General features: G+C 37.8%; 1 protein-coding gene across 11 annotated transcripts; it reads right to left on the reverse strand.

Moving 5' to 3' along the window:
• Positions 1-2256: 2256 nt before the first annotated feature.
• Positions 2257-17635, reverse strand: TRMT6 (tRNA methyltransferase 6 non-catalytic subunit). Of its 11 annotated transcripts, XM_075147574.1 has the most exons (12): positions 17432-17538; positions 16691-16858; positions 15132-15259; positions 14606-14715; positions 11596-11687; positions 11424-11507; positions 10089-10213; positions 8451-8815; positions 8126-8211; positions 4800-4902; positions 4633-4719; positions 2257-3225 (listed from the first exon to the last, which is right to left on the reverse strand). In XM_075147574.1, exons 6-12 carry the CDS (start codon positions 11453-11455, stop codon positions 3052-3054), a joined length of 972 nt encoding a protein of 323 aa, XP_075003675.1. In that variant the 5' UTR covers positions 11456-11507; positions 11596-11687; positions 14606-14715; positions 15132-15259; positions 16691-16858; positions 17432-17538; the 3' UTR covers positions 2257-3051. The 11 variants fall into 11 exon arrangements, 10 of the variants coding, with proteins under 10 accessions (XP_075003675.1, XP_075003671.1, XP_075003676.1 ...); XM_075147570.1 differs by lacking the exon at positions 16691-16858 and having other exon boundaries at positions 17432-17600; XM_075147575.1 differs by lacking the exon at positions 16691-16858 and having other exon boundaries at positions 17375-17533.
• Positions 17636-17647: the final 12 nt, after the last annotated feature.

A 17647-nucleotide genomic window follows, 5' to 3' on the forward strand; every position in this document is an offset into this window, starting at 1 on the left:
GCTTCTGAAAAAGTGTTGTCTGGCTTCTGGCTCATGCACCCTTGGTTAATGGTAAATTTGACGTGTTTAGTTTTAGTAAAACACAAGAATGAAAAGCTTGGTAATTACTTATTTTTTCTAATTTGCTCCTATTTTCAGCAAATTTGCATAGTGAAGGCTCTGCTCTGCTCTGTGACTAAAGACAGGAATAAACTCAGCTCCAGAGTCTCTTTTTAAGTGCAGCGATACTTTACCAGGCCAGGCCCTGACCCTGCCGAACATCCTCAGTGTATTTAGAAGCTGAGGCTTGAGGATCTGTTGGCTGCTGAGCGTGGGCGCTGCCAACCTCTAGAGGAAGGCTGAAGTGCCTCTGCGGTGCCAACAGCGCCTGGATCTCGTTTGCCACCCTCACTGTGCAGAGTTCAAGCTTGCATGAGTACTTCAGGAGACGGGACCCACCTCTGGTTTAATATCCACCACCTTTCCCCACCCCTTATCTACACATCACTGACCAAAATTAACTTACAGCAAGTTGTTACGTTTTACACCTCCGGAGATGAAAGTTGTTGGATGCTCTGCCTTGAGGCTCTAGCGATTATCAGGTTCCTGAGCTATGCTTTATGGAGACAAAACACAGGGATGCAAGCATCGCCTTCCTTTTCCTCACCCTCCCCCCCCTTTGTCTTTTCTCTTAGAGATGCTTTTCATGACATCAGTTAGTTTCAACTTATGTTACGATCTTACAGGATGCACTCTCTTTCTTCTCATTTGTTCTGGATTTTCCCAAATTTGTTACTTGTAAAAATATAGAGGCTCCCTAGAGTTTCAGGCAATCATAACTTGCATTTCAACGATGCTTCTCTCATTATAGGCTTTACAGTTTCATTTATTCACGTTTCAATTAAAATAGGAACGTTACATCGAGATGTGCTCTTCCACTATTACATACAGAGTATGTTCCATCAATTTGAGACATCAATAATTTTAAATATTTTACATGAATTATTTCTTGGTTTCTTACTATCTTTCATTGGTACAAGCATTTAAAAAACGGGACAGGATTCAGTACTGAGAGCGTATTAGTGTTAATGCTGGAGAAATGAAGCCGGTTTGGCTTTGACCTAAAGTAATTTTTCAGATGTTCCAATACTGTTTATTTCTCAAAACTGATCTTTTTATTATACAGATAAAACAGATTTTTTTTCTTCAGGTTATTATTTTTAGCACATTATATACGGTAAGAATTTAAAACTTATGTTGGTTGCTTAACCTAACTTTTACTGTGTAAGTTTTTACACCTTTGTAGTGCTATGAATGTGACAGCCAAGTACCTACCAGCTCAATGAAAGTGGCAGAGAAGTACCTATGCCTGCTTTCCAGGTAAGAAAACTGAGGCAAAAGATAATTTTTCGGTATTAATCTCCTGGCTCACACTGGTTTCGTCATTTTCTTGCCTGCCCCTAGCTTCCAGGCTCCTATCCATTGCTCTAAGCTAGGTTGTCTCCGAATTTCATCACATGCTGGGTGTCGGCTGCTTTAAAAGTCCCAGTTTACCTTCAGTATGCATGCGCAGACATATAGCAAAGGAAAACTTCTCTTCCCTTGCCCCTGTTTCCCCACTAATTCTTGAAAGAAGTTGAGAAATGCAGAATTTTTAAAAAACTTAAAAATGTGATGCATGGCTTTTACTATTCCCTACATCTGATTTGCAACACTTAGACTGTACGGAAAGGTGAGGGGGCAAAGCACGTTCTTCAGATCCACGTGCTTGGTGGAATGCAGAGGAGATGGTGAAACCTACAATCTCTCCATTTATGGGTTTTTCATGCAAGTAAGAGAAGAAAAGCTTTCCATAAAAATAGAAAAAAAAAGATGGGAAGTTTACAAAAACCAGAACAGAGGCAGACAAAAACCTGAAGATGTACTGTAACTGTTCACCCAAGAGAAATCTTTAACTGCTTCTTCATACAAAGTATAACCCCTGTTTTTATTTTGCTTTGAGCTAATGGTGTCCTAAAAAAGCATTACTCTTACCAATATACAGAATTTCACAGCTTTATGAAGTCTGATTACTGGGTCCCAAAGCTCCAGATCCCCACTGATGCATAAGTTCAAGACTGGCAGCCAAGTCCTGCTGGCTCTACGAGCTCCCATATGGGCCTATAGCTCCCCACTGGGGGTTCAGCGGGGTGCAGCCAGCAAGGGTATTCTCCGAAAGCCTCTGCTAGACCTTTTTATTGCCAGAAGGAGGGAAAAGTAAGAAAACGGAAATAAATCTCATTAGGAAAAACATCCTGCAGTTTAATGGAAATGGCAAATGCAAAGTTAAAAAAAAAAAAAGCTACACATCATGAAAGATAAAACAGTAGAATAAATATATATACATATAGCAGTTTTCAAAATAGTCGTATCTTAAAATAAAAACAACTCTCAGGAAAATGACAGGCAATACTAATACAGACATTCTGTTTAATTATTTGGTATTTTAATTTGCGAACATACTTTATTTATTTCAGGAAAACATGGGGTCATGCTGTAAAGTTTGGTATTAGTATTCTCTTTTTATCGTTCCTTTGGAAAGAAAAGTGTATGATTTTTGCTGTTCATTCTACTTCCTTCAATCAATGAACACAGCCGGGTTCTGTGCCCAAAGAGGGAGCAGATCACTATGTAGAACGTTTTACCCTGATGTCGTTCTGGGAAAATGGGAAGCTACGTTAGATGTGTTGATTCAGACTCAGCCTTTTAAAAAACCACTTCATCGTACCCACTTTTGACAACAAACAAACAGAATGCCTTCATTGATGCTTTATCTTCTCTTGATTTTCTCTTCTTTTTGAAGTTAGCGTGTTTTCAGTGGGGTGTTTGCTTCCAAGGGTTTTTCTTCTCATTCTGATCATGTAAACCAGTGAAGAGAGAGGCAATCCTCCCTACCACACAGTTCTGCTGCTTTTTGCTGACAGGTGTGTGACAGGTACAACTTCTGTGCTGTCAAGAGCACAGAAAGTGTACTTGTTATTTTACTAACAGTAGGACTCCTGAGATCTAAAAACCAAATCAATTCTTCAAATGTTAACAATGAAGGTCTTGAACTTTGCATCTTTTAGATGATGGCTCTTCCATCTTCAGTGCTTCTGAATTACTGGAATCAGATTTGTCTTTATCCAAGACAACAGTTATACCAGATAGAAGGTACCCTCCGCCTCCGCTCATTGTCAGTTTTGGATGGCTTCGATCTGGCAAGACCTTTAAAAAAACAAAACCCAAACCAAACATGAAACAAAGCACTTGTAAAAACTCACTCTGGATATGCACATCAAATGGTGTAATTTAAGCTTACAGTATAAGATGTGATTTTTTTTTTCCAGTCACCACAACAAACAGCCATTTGGAAAGTGTATTTATCTTTAAAGGGCAAAGTATCTCCATACCAGAAGTCAAGTTATCGAAATACATAAGAATACGGGCTACTGCCTTACTGATTACTTCTTCATGGCATTTCCAGCAAAATCATAAAGTCGAGGTTTGGGATACATGGAAATCTCATTAATGTGTTCAGAACTGGTGTACTTTGCAAGAAATCACAGCTGGTCTAATAAAACAGCATTCAGTAATACAGTAATTTCCAGTTCTGTCACTATAATCTTTACGTAGCTACTCTTAAGGTAAGACATGGCAATGAACCATCACTTTCAGCTGCATTATACTTTTCTGCTTTCTCTTCAGTTATGCTTCCTCCTTGCTTTGACTGCCATCACAGCCCTAAGCCGATTTACCTGTGTCCAGGAGACTGCGCAGTATTGTTCCTAACTGCACCCAGCCATAGTAACCCTTGCCAAGCCTAACTTGTGTGAACATCTTCATCTATCAACCTCCTAATCATTCCCAGTGTGGTTGCCTGATCAATAGTCAGTAATCGAGGCCATGCCTGAATTAAGTCATCCCCTAAATAATGATTCCTTATGGACTCCAGAAGCCTATGGGCAAGGAGAAAGTCAGTAAAATGCAAGAACCTCTTCAGAGAGGGCGAGCTGCTTGGAGATCAGACATGCTTCTGCTTCTTCATAGTTGAGAGGGTACTCCACATGTGCAAACATCTTGTTCAAACAAAGTTAGTCGAACTGACATTTTTCACTGTGGAGATGCTTTCCCCTTCTCATCTTCTTTTCATTGTTCAGTTCCCAGACCGCAAAGTTCTTGTTACTTTGGTTCCAGGAAGCGTGTTATCTGAAGACACTGATTTTGTAAGTCACTACCATTCTTAACATTAATTTTTTTTTTCAGCTATCAAACCGACTGGAAATGAATAAACACTTGTAATATTTTGCTACATCTCTCTTACGTGACATTAGATTGTCCCTCACTTTCGGCTAGCTACTAAAGCAGCACAACTATTAGATTTGTCAGTGTGCTACAAATATTTCAGCAAATGTTTAAATGAAAAGCATTGTAAGAAGAAAATAAAATATTTCCATTTGAAGTTGTTGCAATGAAGCATTAAAACTCTTCAGAATATCTTCTTACTGCTCTCAGGGAAAACAAATGCATAAGCTTATACATAGTTTCAGTCAGTCCAAAAACCACGTGTTTTCAGAGAGTGTTTTGCTCCCCAGTATTCATGCAATTTTGACAGCCACGTACTGTAATCCTTACCTGGTAGTTTCGTAGCCAGGTTTCAGACAGCTTGAGGTTAATAACACCGCCTCTTTCCCTCAGCTTTGTGTAACATTCTAATAATGGCTTAAAAAAACCACATAGGTTATACAGCAGAATAGTCTCAAACTTGAACTATAACAGCGAAAGTAACATACTCGATTTACCTCTTTATACTGGCAGTAGACAACAAAAGGCCTCGAAGGAGCAACAAATTCCAATAAAGAAAGTAATAAAGGAGTGGGATGAAACTTGCTGGCTACAATTAAGCTGCAAAAGAAATTTCACGTGCATTAGTTTTCTGCTTCTAAAACCTATTCATCAAGTGACATTCTCTCCTACTTAGCACAGCAATCAATTATAGCTTAAATGTTGCTAATCAGCATGTTTTCATGGCTCTAACAAGTCTCAAAATATAAAAACAAATCACAATTTCCTACTTGCATAATTGAGAGAATAAAACACTTGTTCCCTAAAGTGCAGTATATTAAACGCATTGTAGAAGCACTCATTTCAGCTGTGTTGAGCTCCACAGTAATTCTTGCGACCCAAGAATTTGCATGCTTCTTTCTCTACCCTAAGACCATTGTCCAAATATGATTTAGATTTTGTGACTGCTAAATGTTGCTTAGAATGTAATCTCAGTTGTGATTCTTTAGGCTGGGTAATCTTCATTAAATACAGTTTTATATAAAAAAGTTATTATTTAAGGAGAAAAGAATCCCTCAGTAGGTGTGACTAAAAATCTTTTAAAAAGAAATTATGTCCTTGCCAACTTAAAGGCTTTGTATTTTATTCTTCATCCTCATTTTAATATCACATTATAACTCATATTTACAGATGCTTAAGATTCTCTACAAGTATCTAGAATTTTTATCAAGAAAATCACTGCTAAACTATACTGCAAAAAATGGTTACGATTCAATTAGTTAATAAGTTGTATTTGTGCAGAAAGAATAGGCTAATTAAACTATTTCTCCAGTATATAGTTACTATATGAAAAGACCCATCAATTAATTAACATTTGTTCTCCAGGGGCCCATACAGCACTGGAGACACCGTCAAACTTACCTAACAAAAGGGAAGTAAAAATGGATGTTCAATTTTCTAAACACAATAGAGGTAAAGATGTGAAGCAATTCTTTTGCAGTTGTTTGCATTTTGGTTTTCTGCTGGCCATGGCCTTGCACGCTACAGATTTACCTCAAATCCAAACTTCAAAAAATTTGTGCTCTGTAATTAACCAAGTGGACCATAAAGAAAAAAGACTCAGACTGTGTCTCAGAAGGCTTGGAGTGCTGCACTGCACTGCCAGGAGCTCTGCCAGACAACAGGAAGGTAAGAGAGAGATGGGAGAGACTTGTGAGAAATCAAATTCTGTTCTCTCATATGGCAGCACATATTGCTGTCAGCAGGTAGTCTGGCCAGTCGCAAAATTAATGTAATGGGTGAGAGGGGAGAAGGAGGAGGTAGAGGAAGGGCAGGGAAGGGTAGAGAGAGGGGTTGTGGTCTAATTCTGAACATGTGGAGTGTCTATAAACCAATTTCCACTTTCATAGTATCAGAAAAATGTAATAGTCTACCTTAAAAAAGTCGTCTTTAAAAGAATACCAAATCCCTAATGAATGTCTTCCTTTTTCCCCCTCAAAGACCTATGACAGACTTCAACTCTCATAAACGGAACGGAACAAATAGATCTAGTAACAAGCAATGTTTTACCACATCACGGCACAAAAGATATAAATTTTATTAAAGGACCTCAAGAAGTAATTCTCCTAAAGTTGGTGCCCATCTTTAACTAACGACCAGTTTTTCTTTACTCTGACAGTAAGTCCTAATCTTTCTCCCCACCTCCAATGCTAACCAGCTTTTACCCATCCTTTCCCCGTTTCTCTCTTGCAAAACAAAACAAAATCCTAACTTCCCTGCCTGCCTCTACTCACCAAGTCGTTAGATTGAAGCATTTCTTTGTTCCAAGTGCCAAGTCGTTAGTTTGAAGCATTTCTTTATTCCATGCCAATTTTTCCTGGCTTAGCAGTATATGTACCCTGTGGTTCTTGATCTAAACAAATGGTGGGCTATAAAAGCAGATGACTAAAGAAAGGTGATCCTGACTGAGCCATCTGGGACCTTCAGGCAACTATAAACTTCTCTTCTCCCCCCCATCATGCTGAAGACTTCCTAAAGCAAGAAATCACTCATCCCTTCAAGTATATGATTTGTTATAGCTTCCATGCAAAGGACAAAAGACGTATACAAGTGATTGAAAACAAATGAACAAGAGACAAATACTAAAAAGGCTTCCTTGAACTCAAACTTAATCAACAACCGAATATACTATTTTACACTACAGGAAGAATCAAGTAAAGTCAAATATTAATTTTCGCTTTGCCAGACCCTGCACAGACATGAATTATAATGATGGGTGCAGGAGACAGTGGTAAAACCAGAACAAAACACTACCACTGTTTAGGCAGCTTAACAGTCACCCACAGGCATCACCAGTGGTGCTGCTGCTGTCAAACAGATGTGCAGTACTTTTTACAAACCTTCTTTACTGTTTTATTGCTTTCAGAGAACATGGAATGACCTGTCTCTGCATCTTTATAGAAAAGGCTAATTCTACCACTTACTTAAATATGCTAGATGAGATATACTAAAATATGAATGAGCATGAGTTAAAACATTTCGTAATAATAAAAACAAAAATTATACACAAGCATTTAAATGCAACCAATGAATGTGTATTAAAATTTATCCAAGCAGAACGGCTTTATTCCCAGTGAGCCAATATTCTTAGGAGGAAAAAATGAGTATGAATGTTATTAAATTAACTAAGTCAATGTTACTAGATTAACTCAAATCACTTCAGCATTTGCTAAGAACATCATGAAAATGCCACAACCACCAAGTGCTCTTACACTATTGTGGGGCTGAATTTCTAGGAATATGTTTACCGTATTTGTTTTAAACTTCTGAAATTAAATCTTCATGTTAAATCGTTCCTTGGGAACAATCGATCCTGGCTAAAGCAGGTAAAATGAAGTTACGTGTTTTTTCCTGTGTAAAAAAAAATGCGTTTCTAAAAACAAACCAACCAACCAACCCCCAGAACAACAAACTTAGTTCCAATTTAATAAATTTAAAACTTCAGGCTCTACTTTGCCAATTAGAATCCTGTGATTTTTATCGGCCTAAGTTCTACCTGGATTCTGTTTCTCTTTGGATAGAATTTTTTTTTAATGTTTACTCATAGCTAGTCAGGAAACTATGACTTTTAGATTATGAAATTTCAATCCACTTAAATAACAAAAAAAAATCTCAACCAGGTAAGAACCAAACAAGACCCAAGACACACCTGGGTTGACTGTTTGCTTGTAAACATTAAGAAAAAAATTAGGGTATTTTTAAAACAAAGCTTTTATTTGTTTCAAAGGAAACTATTTTCTGTAGATGTGTTTTCAGAGACCTTTCTGACTACAACCAGACTCACCCATCAGCATTCTTCTCTCTCAACAAAGCAGCAGTTTCTATTAGCTTTTTCCTTCTCTCCCATTGTTTTCTTTGCTTTTCCCGAACCTTTGAACAACAAAACAAATAGTTTGCACTTTAACTGGTAATTATATATTGGATCACTATTGCATGGACTGAATTTTCATTTTTTGCATTTTAGATGGCTTAATGTAAGACAAAAGACAACTTCCAGAGTTCCATTTTAACACCTGAATAAGCTGTGTTTCAGCATGTCTGATTCAGATGGCAGAATTTTAAGTATACAGACGTTATAAAACTTGAATAGCCACACTAAATATTCTTACATTTTCTTTATTTTCTTTTTCTTTGTTCTCTTTAAATTCTACATCTTCAGCATTAATGTCTATTGTTTCCTGCTCTTCTGTTTGGTTGATCTCCATAGCTGCTTCAGTAGTGGATTCCTCTTCTATTTCCTGTAGGGAAGTCTGCTTCTCCTCAGTCAATCCATTGCTTTCTTCTTCCACTAGCGCGTTATCTTCAGGTTCTGGAGGCAGAGTCTCTGTAGAAAATGTCCCAGAGAGGAGACTATCCACTTTGCTGAGAGGAAATTCATGGAGATTATTGAAAAAAAGTTTTGGAAATCCAAAACAACTGGTAGCAGCTCTAACAGGTCCTCCTCCTGGATACATCTGAATAATGGATCCATAGCCTATGAGAGCAAAAGAATCAAAAACACATTGGAAAGCCAGAATTTCTTAAATTGCTTAAACTTTCTAAATTTCTAAAATGCTTAAATTAAGGATTCATTTAAGAATAGGCAAGTAAATTGCCTGCTCTTAATCTAACCTTTATGAAATTTAACAGGCTGCTGAAGTATGCCTCAAGGTAGAAAATCTTTATTGGAAGGACAACAGTTACTGCAACTCAAAAGGACAAGGTAACTCAAAGATTATGCATGTATTAAACATGTATTTAGAATTAGCACAGAACATATAAGCAGTGACAAATTGTTATAAAAGCTAATTTAATTAAGAATTAAAAATACAAATTTTCTACAATATTTGTTACTTATAACCATGGGGTGGTTTTGATAAAAAATAAAAGCTAATTTAAACACCATTAATAGGCAAAGAATTTCTTCAACATCCAGCCTCTAAAGGAAGAGATGTCAGATGCTTAAACATACTAAAAAGAACTTTTCAATAGTTACATTGAAATTGCATCTTATTTAATTCACTTCAGAAAGTATCCCTATGGCCAAAAGTTGCTGAAACAAAAACAATTTATAGTATAACTGCCTGTGTGCTTCTCAGCCAAGACAGCACATCTGGGTGTACAACATTACATCACATTTCCTACCTTTCCAGGCTTAGAATATAATTGTCATCTCTGTTCAGTGTCTTTGAATGACTTACAATGAAACTAATTAACTGAGTTTGAGAAATAAAAAACAAGTCAAACTTCTCCTAGAATACGCTCAAGAAAATGTCATATACTAGTTTTAAAATACACATTTTGCAGACGTTAAATCACTGGCGCAGTGGACAAGAGGAATGAGAACATTTTCGGTGCTGCGGGCTATCTGAGTTCCAGTTACTGTTCCTGTTTTCTGCCATTCACTTTCCTGGACTTCCCAGGTGCCTGGGAAGAATCTGCATACAAGCTCCTTACAGCCTTTTCTGAACACAATGTCATTATGCTAAGACAGAAACTAAAATAGATCTACATACAGTGATATCAACTTTAAATTTCATATTTTTTTTAAATAGTGAAAAAGAAATCCAACTGAAATATGCAAAATACAACTTTCTCCAATGGAAAAACAAGTATCTCTCTGAATACTGGAGACAGTAAAAGTAGATTTTAAAAACTGACAAAGTATTTTGAAGTACTGCCTTTTAAAAGTATCACAGAGATGCGCATTTCTTAAGTTTCAAGCAAGCCCTCAGTCTGTACATTACTAAAGCTACCGTGTTACTTGCCTCCCATTCGTTCCATCACCGCCCCCAGCACAAGGCCTGCACATGTTTCCATTACAATCATCTTGTTGCCAGCACGGATGTTTCCTAAAGTCAACATCTGAGCGAGGGTGTCGTATCGCAAGTGGCTAGAAGACAGAGGATTTTGAGAAATACCAAATTAGTTTTCCTAGAGTTAGAAATACTGTGTATTAGCTCAGGAGCCTGTCAAAAAAAGTTGGATTACAGGTAGATTTTCAGGAACAGCATCAGTGACCTTCAGAGTCACAATGCAGAAACTTATAATTAACCATCTGGTAATAAAGAAGCACTAGAACCAGAGCCAAAAAGAAATTAGCAGGGAATGGGTGTTTAAGTTTACAACGGAAATAAAAAAGTAGAATATGAAGTAGGCTGCACATAATAAAGTGCACATCTTGTGCTGTGCCAGTCAGACAAAATGTTTTTTAAACTTCTTTTCAATTTTTTGTTGTTCTCTCTAACATGTCAGTTTTGCAAAGAACAAATGGTATTTGAATACATTTCCTAATCCAGTAATGTATCCTTGGTGATTTTCATCTGTTTCGCAGTAGCACGCACCACCTGCAATCCAGGATCAAAACCTAACTCTACTGACTGCAGCGCCTGCACTGAAGAGACTCAGTGATGGACAAGGAAATTACAACTAATCTTAACAGATAAATAAAGCCAAGAGAAGGAGATGGGCGAAGGAGAAGGAAAAAAGTTTGAGAAGCCTTAAATAACATAAATAGCAGCTTTTTCAGTCTCAGCATCTTAGATCTACTTTTACTACTTTAAAAACAGTAAGTCAGTCCATCTTAAACTAAATCTGGAACAATGTATCACTTAATTTAGATAAATGAAAATCAAACACAGCTAGATCTCTTCCCCCACCAGTGTTAACCACATGTTTTTAAATTCTGGAGACTTCTGACTGAAGAAGATTTGATTCCCTAACATGTTAAAGACAAAAATTCCTGCTTCTGGTAGGTGGCTTGTTATTTTGATTACTGAGCCAGAAAACAGAGACAATATGCCACTGAGCAACAAGAGATTCCTCTGCAAATGCAAAGAGCATAGGTCTACATAGGTAATTAGCAAGACGCTGGTGGCAGGGAAATGGTAAAAGCTGCTGCTGCATGCAAGAGAATTTTCTCTTCACTGCAATAGCATATTGATTCATCTTCTGTATCACGTTATTTTTCATTAATTTACAATTTTTCCATTAACAGGAAAAAAAAAAGAAATGTGATCAGTATTATATACTCTGGTGTAGTACAGGTATTTTAAAAAATATCTCTGTTATAATTTGAAAAAAGAAACAAAATGAAAACTTACTTAATTTTTCCAGGTTCCCTTGCATAATACATTGTTGAAAGAATGCGAGTGGATGGTTTCACAATTGTGATAACTGCCTCATATCTGTAAGAAACACATAGTAATAGTCTTATTTCAAGCTCAACAAATTAGAGAACTACTAAGTATCTTCCAGATTTTAGAATTCACTTACTTTTTTTTCTTCTTCTTTATGTATTTATCTTGAGCAAATTCTGTTTTGTCTCTGAATGTTGTACTGTTCTCTATTAACTGTTGAACTATTTCCTTGGAAGAGACAATTCATTTTTATTATAGCTGGTATTTATTTCTCATTCATTTCATATATAGTATTTTTTTAAACAAACACTGGAAGTATTTTCTTCCAATAGAGGCATGTATACCATTAACTTCTACTGACGTTAATGGCAAAGTAAATTTCTACTAATCAACATGACAAGTGAAGCACTACCCTGACTATGTGCAGGCATTTAATCATAGACTTCTGCTTCTAGGTGTTCTTTAACTACATAACACCAGCATAAAAATGATAAAACTGAAAATGCTTATCCTGGAAACAGGGTATTTTGTGGGGAAGGAGTCTGTTAGGTGCCAGAACTAACTCATGAGAGAGGGCAGACTCGTACGCCCAGAAATGAAGGAAAACGAGGATTGTTCTTTTCAGCATCAGCAAGTCATTACTTCAGCTCTTACTGTGAAGCCTCAGTACCTACATATTCTTATCCTATGCTGAATGTCAAAGAGACTTCCCTGCTTTCTCAAAGTGATTAGCTATTTTTAATTTAATTTAATTTATTTAGAATAAGGCAGAGTTATGTTTATTGTCAGTTATTATGGAACAACTGACATATTCTGTTGGTCTAACATTCCTCATAGTAACTGGTTTGCATGACAGTACCCTAAGTCCTGCGTGAAGCTATACAGGCAAAAATATTTTACAAAACCAAACCAAAACAAGGAACCTAATGTGGTATGTAATACTTACTTTAATCCAACTCCCTCTTTGGGTCTCTTGTCTGACTTTAACATCTCTACCTCGAGGGTATCTTTTTTTCCATCTTGTGCTAGTTCTTCCCCTATACTCTGGCTATTTATCAGACATCTCCCTTACCCCACTTAATTTCTTCTGCCTCCCAAATTGTGCTAGACCTCTGTACCAGCTCCTTGCATGATGTCAAACTCCTTAGCATTTACTATTTCCTACAATACTCCACCGACTTCTTCCTTCTCTCGCTCCCAGGTTTTCCCAGAATTCCAGGTTTTGTTTCCTGGTCTCCTTGTTCTAATCTCCTCCCTTTGCCACTACAACTCTTCTTCCTCATACTTTCAGGTTCCAACTGGAGGGATCGTTAAGACCTCCAACAGAAAAAAGCTTTCATTGCTCTGGGTTTGTCTCTATGCCTGCAATACAAGAACAAATGCTGCAGAGTGCTATTTTGGTGGTTGTGATCAAGTTTAACTGCTAAAATTGTAAGTTTCTATTAAATGTGTAGGAGGAGCAATAGTACAACCTGGCCTCACCGGAGTTTGGAGAGGGTGGTGGTGGGGAATGGCAAAAGGAGTATTTTCAATGTGGACACTGTATCTCCCATTGCGCGTTAAGAACCTGCTCCAAAATATAGTAGTGCAAGTACTTCTCACATTCTATTGCTATTTTTCAAGCCATTATTTCTTAAAGTACTTAAAATGTACTATGAATGGCATGAAACAGCATATCTTTCTTTTTTTGCCTTATTCTTGGAAAAAGTTAAATGCAGTATCTGGGTTACTTGGGTTTTTGGTGGCTTTTATTTTTTTTTCAGTAAAATTTGTAGGGAGGAAACTGGGGAGTATTTCTGTAGGGTAAGCAAAACAAGCCAAAGGGAAGCACTATGCAATAGTGGGAGTATACATGCCTCTTGAAGTCTGCACCCTAACACCTATCCCTTAGGACCTGGGAATGATGTGGGAAGTGATGGGAAATCAAACCCCATAAACATTGCGGTTGCTTTATTTCAAAGAACAATCATCTCCAAAGTGAGCCTGCATCACAAAGACATGCCATTCACAAACATGAGTTCAAATTTTACCAAACATCTATGGAAGAATAATATCTATTACTGCTAATACAACACAGTCTAAAATTAATATTCAGCTACAGTTCAGAAGCCAGAGTTAACAAAGTAGGGTATTTTAATAGCCTAAAATAACAGTATGGTAGATGTATGGCACAGACATGCTGAGGGCATACAGAAAAGTCAGAGTGATCTTCTGCCACAGATAATGAGAACGAATAGAGAAGCTGCCAGACTGATTAGTACATTCCTTTCAAAGAGATACCACCACGAGCAGCACAACCATGGAAACAGAAGAAATACCGTTCTAAACTCTTTGGACCCATCCATTATTAAGCAGGCAAAAGCAGAACAGCTGCTCTGAAGAGCAGCAGCAAACAGCAAGATGCAAAGAGGAGATGAACTTGATGTAAGCATGAGCAATTTCTTATTTTTATTAGAAAGGGTAAACCAAAGATGAGAGAGAATTTTGGCTGATAACATGTGCAGAACAGACTTGGCTGCAATGGTTTATTAACATTTAAGATGGCCTCACTTCTTGTTTACAAAGTGTGGGGTAAAATCCAATCCCTTTTCTAACAGAACAGAACTGATCTTTTGAGAATATTCTTAGCTTTTGAGGTGCAGATAAAACATAGGCATCACACGTTTGGTAGGTACCACCTAGAGGCGCACTGACAGTACATTTGTTACATAGTGTTATTTGTTAATACTTTGGTATTTATCCCTAATCCTTTCCTACACCTTTGATAGTTTAATTATTGCACAATTTTAATACGTCTGTAATATAGAAATAATATTTTGAATCTTACAAACAAAACTAAAAGGTGATTATGCAAGCTCTATTTCCTTAACAGTTTTAATATTTCTTTTTGTCTGTTATGACTTCTGATGCCGTAAAAATTCATACTTTACTCTCTATTGACAAAGTTGCCAACCTTACATGAAGTTTTCTCTGAAAATAGCCTTTGCATTTTTGTAAAAACAGATCTTTAGGAAAAACATGACTTGAGCAGAAGAACAAAGAAAAAGCACTGAAGTCTATGCACCGATAAAAAGAATAGCCTATTTCATGAACTAATATACAACCATCAAGGTAGCACAGAAACGACACCAAAACCTTATTTTTACCTGTCCTTTAATACCCTTGTCCTTCAAAGCCTTTATGTCATCATGAGTCAGTTTTTGAGACTTTCCATCGTCAACTATGTTACGATTATCTGTACCTGCTTCTTTTGTTTCTAAAGGAAAAGGATATAGACTTGTAAAATCTAGCTCTAAATATCTTTAAGTTGGAGAAACATATGATTTTAGTTTCACAGAAAGCAGACTTCTCAGGATCAAACCCACATGCTTCATGGCCTTGCAAAGTATTGCCTCAGCAATCAGTGAAATGTAATATGTAAAATACACCTTAGTATATATATTCACCCAAACTAAGGTTCAAATTTTCTCCCATATTAAAAAGCTGATTTGTTACAGGACTAGTGAAACAGCAGATCAAGACAAAACCATGCACTTTTATGACAGAAAGAATATAAGTGACGTTAAGTTAACAAATGATTAATAGAAAGCTCTTCCATCATCTTTGGTATTATCAAAGAAACAAATTAATTAGAACTTGTTTTTCCAAACACCAGTCAATCCTCTGTAATACCTGCGGTAGTCTCTTCCACCTCTTGCTTTGGCTGGAGGTTTCCACCACTGGTTACTTCAAATGTAGTTCCATAAATATGTCCGATGGCATTATCCAGATAGAACCACTGCTTCTCAAAAATAATTTTTCTGAAATAATGAAAAAGTTAGTGATATTAAAAGCAGTATTTTTACTATGTCTGAAACCCACAATCGTTGAAAGTAAACTATAGCTTCATATATGCCATTTTTATCTAAGAAAACCAGGACAAGCATCAAAAGTGAAATATTAACTGCTATTAACCACAAAACCACATTAAACTGAAACTGGTTAGGAAAAGAACAAAGAACTTAAATATCGAGCATACAGTAAGAAAACTATTTTTTTTCAGTTCCAAAGAAGTCTAAAATGGCAGATAAAACAAGAATATAGCACTTGAATTATATAATACCCTTTATTGACAGAGAAAGTCAGAACAAGGCAAAGAATGAAATTAATCTAAAGTATATTAAATCTAGGCTGGGTCATGCAGATTAGTGCAAAAAGATGAGCATGAACCTGTATTTTGCAGAGCTCCTTTGCAATAACACTTGCCAAAGGACTCTGAAGAAAACAAACAGCACAGAGTGTCATGTAATCCTAGAAATGTTTAATATGAAAATGAGAAAAAAAAGGATTTTATTATCCCTTCCCATTTTGATTGCAGTAAGGAAGGTTTGCATTCTTCTTTCTTCACACAAAAAAGGCCCCACAGCGTCTTTAACTTTCAGGCTGACCTACAAAGGTTTCCTTGCTGACCAAAGAAATCCTGATCTTGTCAAATGACCCAGGTACCAGTGTCTATGCCACATTCACATTGGAATCCAAACTTACTGATACGCGCTCTTATTATGCCCATTATAGTCATCACTAATTCTGAAGCTAAGCAAAAAGGCCGAGTTGTTATTTCCAGTTTTGTACTGACCGAAGTGTGCAATTCATGCATATATTTTAACTGTATTATTTGTATCCCAAAATACAATCCAGAATTTAAATAAAGCAGAAAAAAAAGCATTACCAAACACTCTTAATAAAAAATTAATGGCATTATACTTGCTCACGTAAAGTCTATTAATCCCTGCCAACCCAGATGTTAAAAGACTAATAAATGATTATAAAAGACTTGAAATGACTGAAAAGAATTTAGATAGATAAAAAATTGTGTGCGTGTGCTCAAACTTCATTTTGAGGACCATTCTAAACAGAATATCCAACCACAGCTATTGTCACGTGTTCTTGGAGCGTCCTTATCTTCATCAGATTATACAAAAGGAAAAATTAATGCAAAAGTTATTTAATTTCCTGTGGCAATATTTACTCTTTGACTTTTTTTTTTTTCTGTTATGATAGGGGTTTTAAACAAAAACTGAAGAGGGACCTAACGAACAGATCTTGGCAGTGCTCTGCAGGCTAACAGAGTAACTACCTGATTCTGGTGCCAGACTCTACTGGTGAACATTAAGCCAGTCAATAACCAGTACTCCCAGATTCCTAGGTCTGAGCTATGCCATTTTTAAGCCAGTCTCATTCAAGCATAGTACCTTTAAATCTCCATGCTACTGAATCAGATGTCTGGCCACATTACCCAATACTGACTTCTACACATTGGTCTATAAAATTGTCTGGTGCAATGGGAAGAGCCCAGGCTGTGTCCACTGATTACAGTATTTCCTGCTGGGGTGCAGGCGCTTCTTGCTATGCCAGTTGGCCTAGGAAAAAGAAATAGGAGACCTTTCATAGCATCCTCTCCAAAGCAGTAACTATCCAGAACTGACAGCTAGCATCTTCCTACAGTCTAACACCGATGAGAACACTGAAGCCAATCCCTATTATTAACGAGGCAATGCTGCAACTCGCAGAAATTACAGCCACAGAGAGCTAAGTGTGATGAAGATATGCTTCTCAGGCTGCTGTGCCTTTTCTCCTATTCAGTCGGCACCAGTTTGACAATGACAACGCAAAACCATCTTAAATATCTTTCAAATTCTTACAAGAAACGCAGCCAGGAGATCTTCTGGGTTTTTTCCCTCATAGGAACCGAGGCAGCATTAAAATCTTTCACGCTGCCTGTCACATCGGCCTAGCGAGGCTGTTACTTCTGACTGGCATGGCAGGGAAGCTGTGGGTCACATCGGCCGCACCGGGACCCCCATTCCTTCAGGCGGGACCGCGCGACGACCGTTGGAATCGCCTCACGGGAGGGTGGGGGAGGGGAAGGCGCAAACCTCGGCCGCGGCGGGGAGATGACAAACGGGATCGAAAGCCCCAGGCCGGCCCCTCACCTCCGCCGTAGTACTGGTACCGCTTTGAAGACGTCGTCCCGCTTCAGGACGGCGCAATCCCCCTCACAAATGCGCGGGCCCGGCCTCGCGCCGTCCGCCATCACCACCGCCGCTCGTGCGCTTTCTCTCGCGGGGGTGGCCAGTGCGCAGGCGCCGCCGGCCCTCCGCCCGCCCTGCCATTGGCGGGAGAGCGGCGCGTGCGCCGCTCTCCCGCCA

The sequence above is a fragment of the Calonectris borealis genome, chromosome 3 (genome assembly GCF_964195595.1).
Source record: "Calonectris borealis chromosome 3, bCalBor7.hap1.2, whole genome shotgun sequence".
In the NCBI taxonomy this organism is placed as follows: Eukaryota; Metazoa; Chordata; class Aves; order Procellariiformes; family Procellariidae; genus Calonectris; species Calonectris borealis.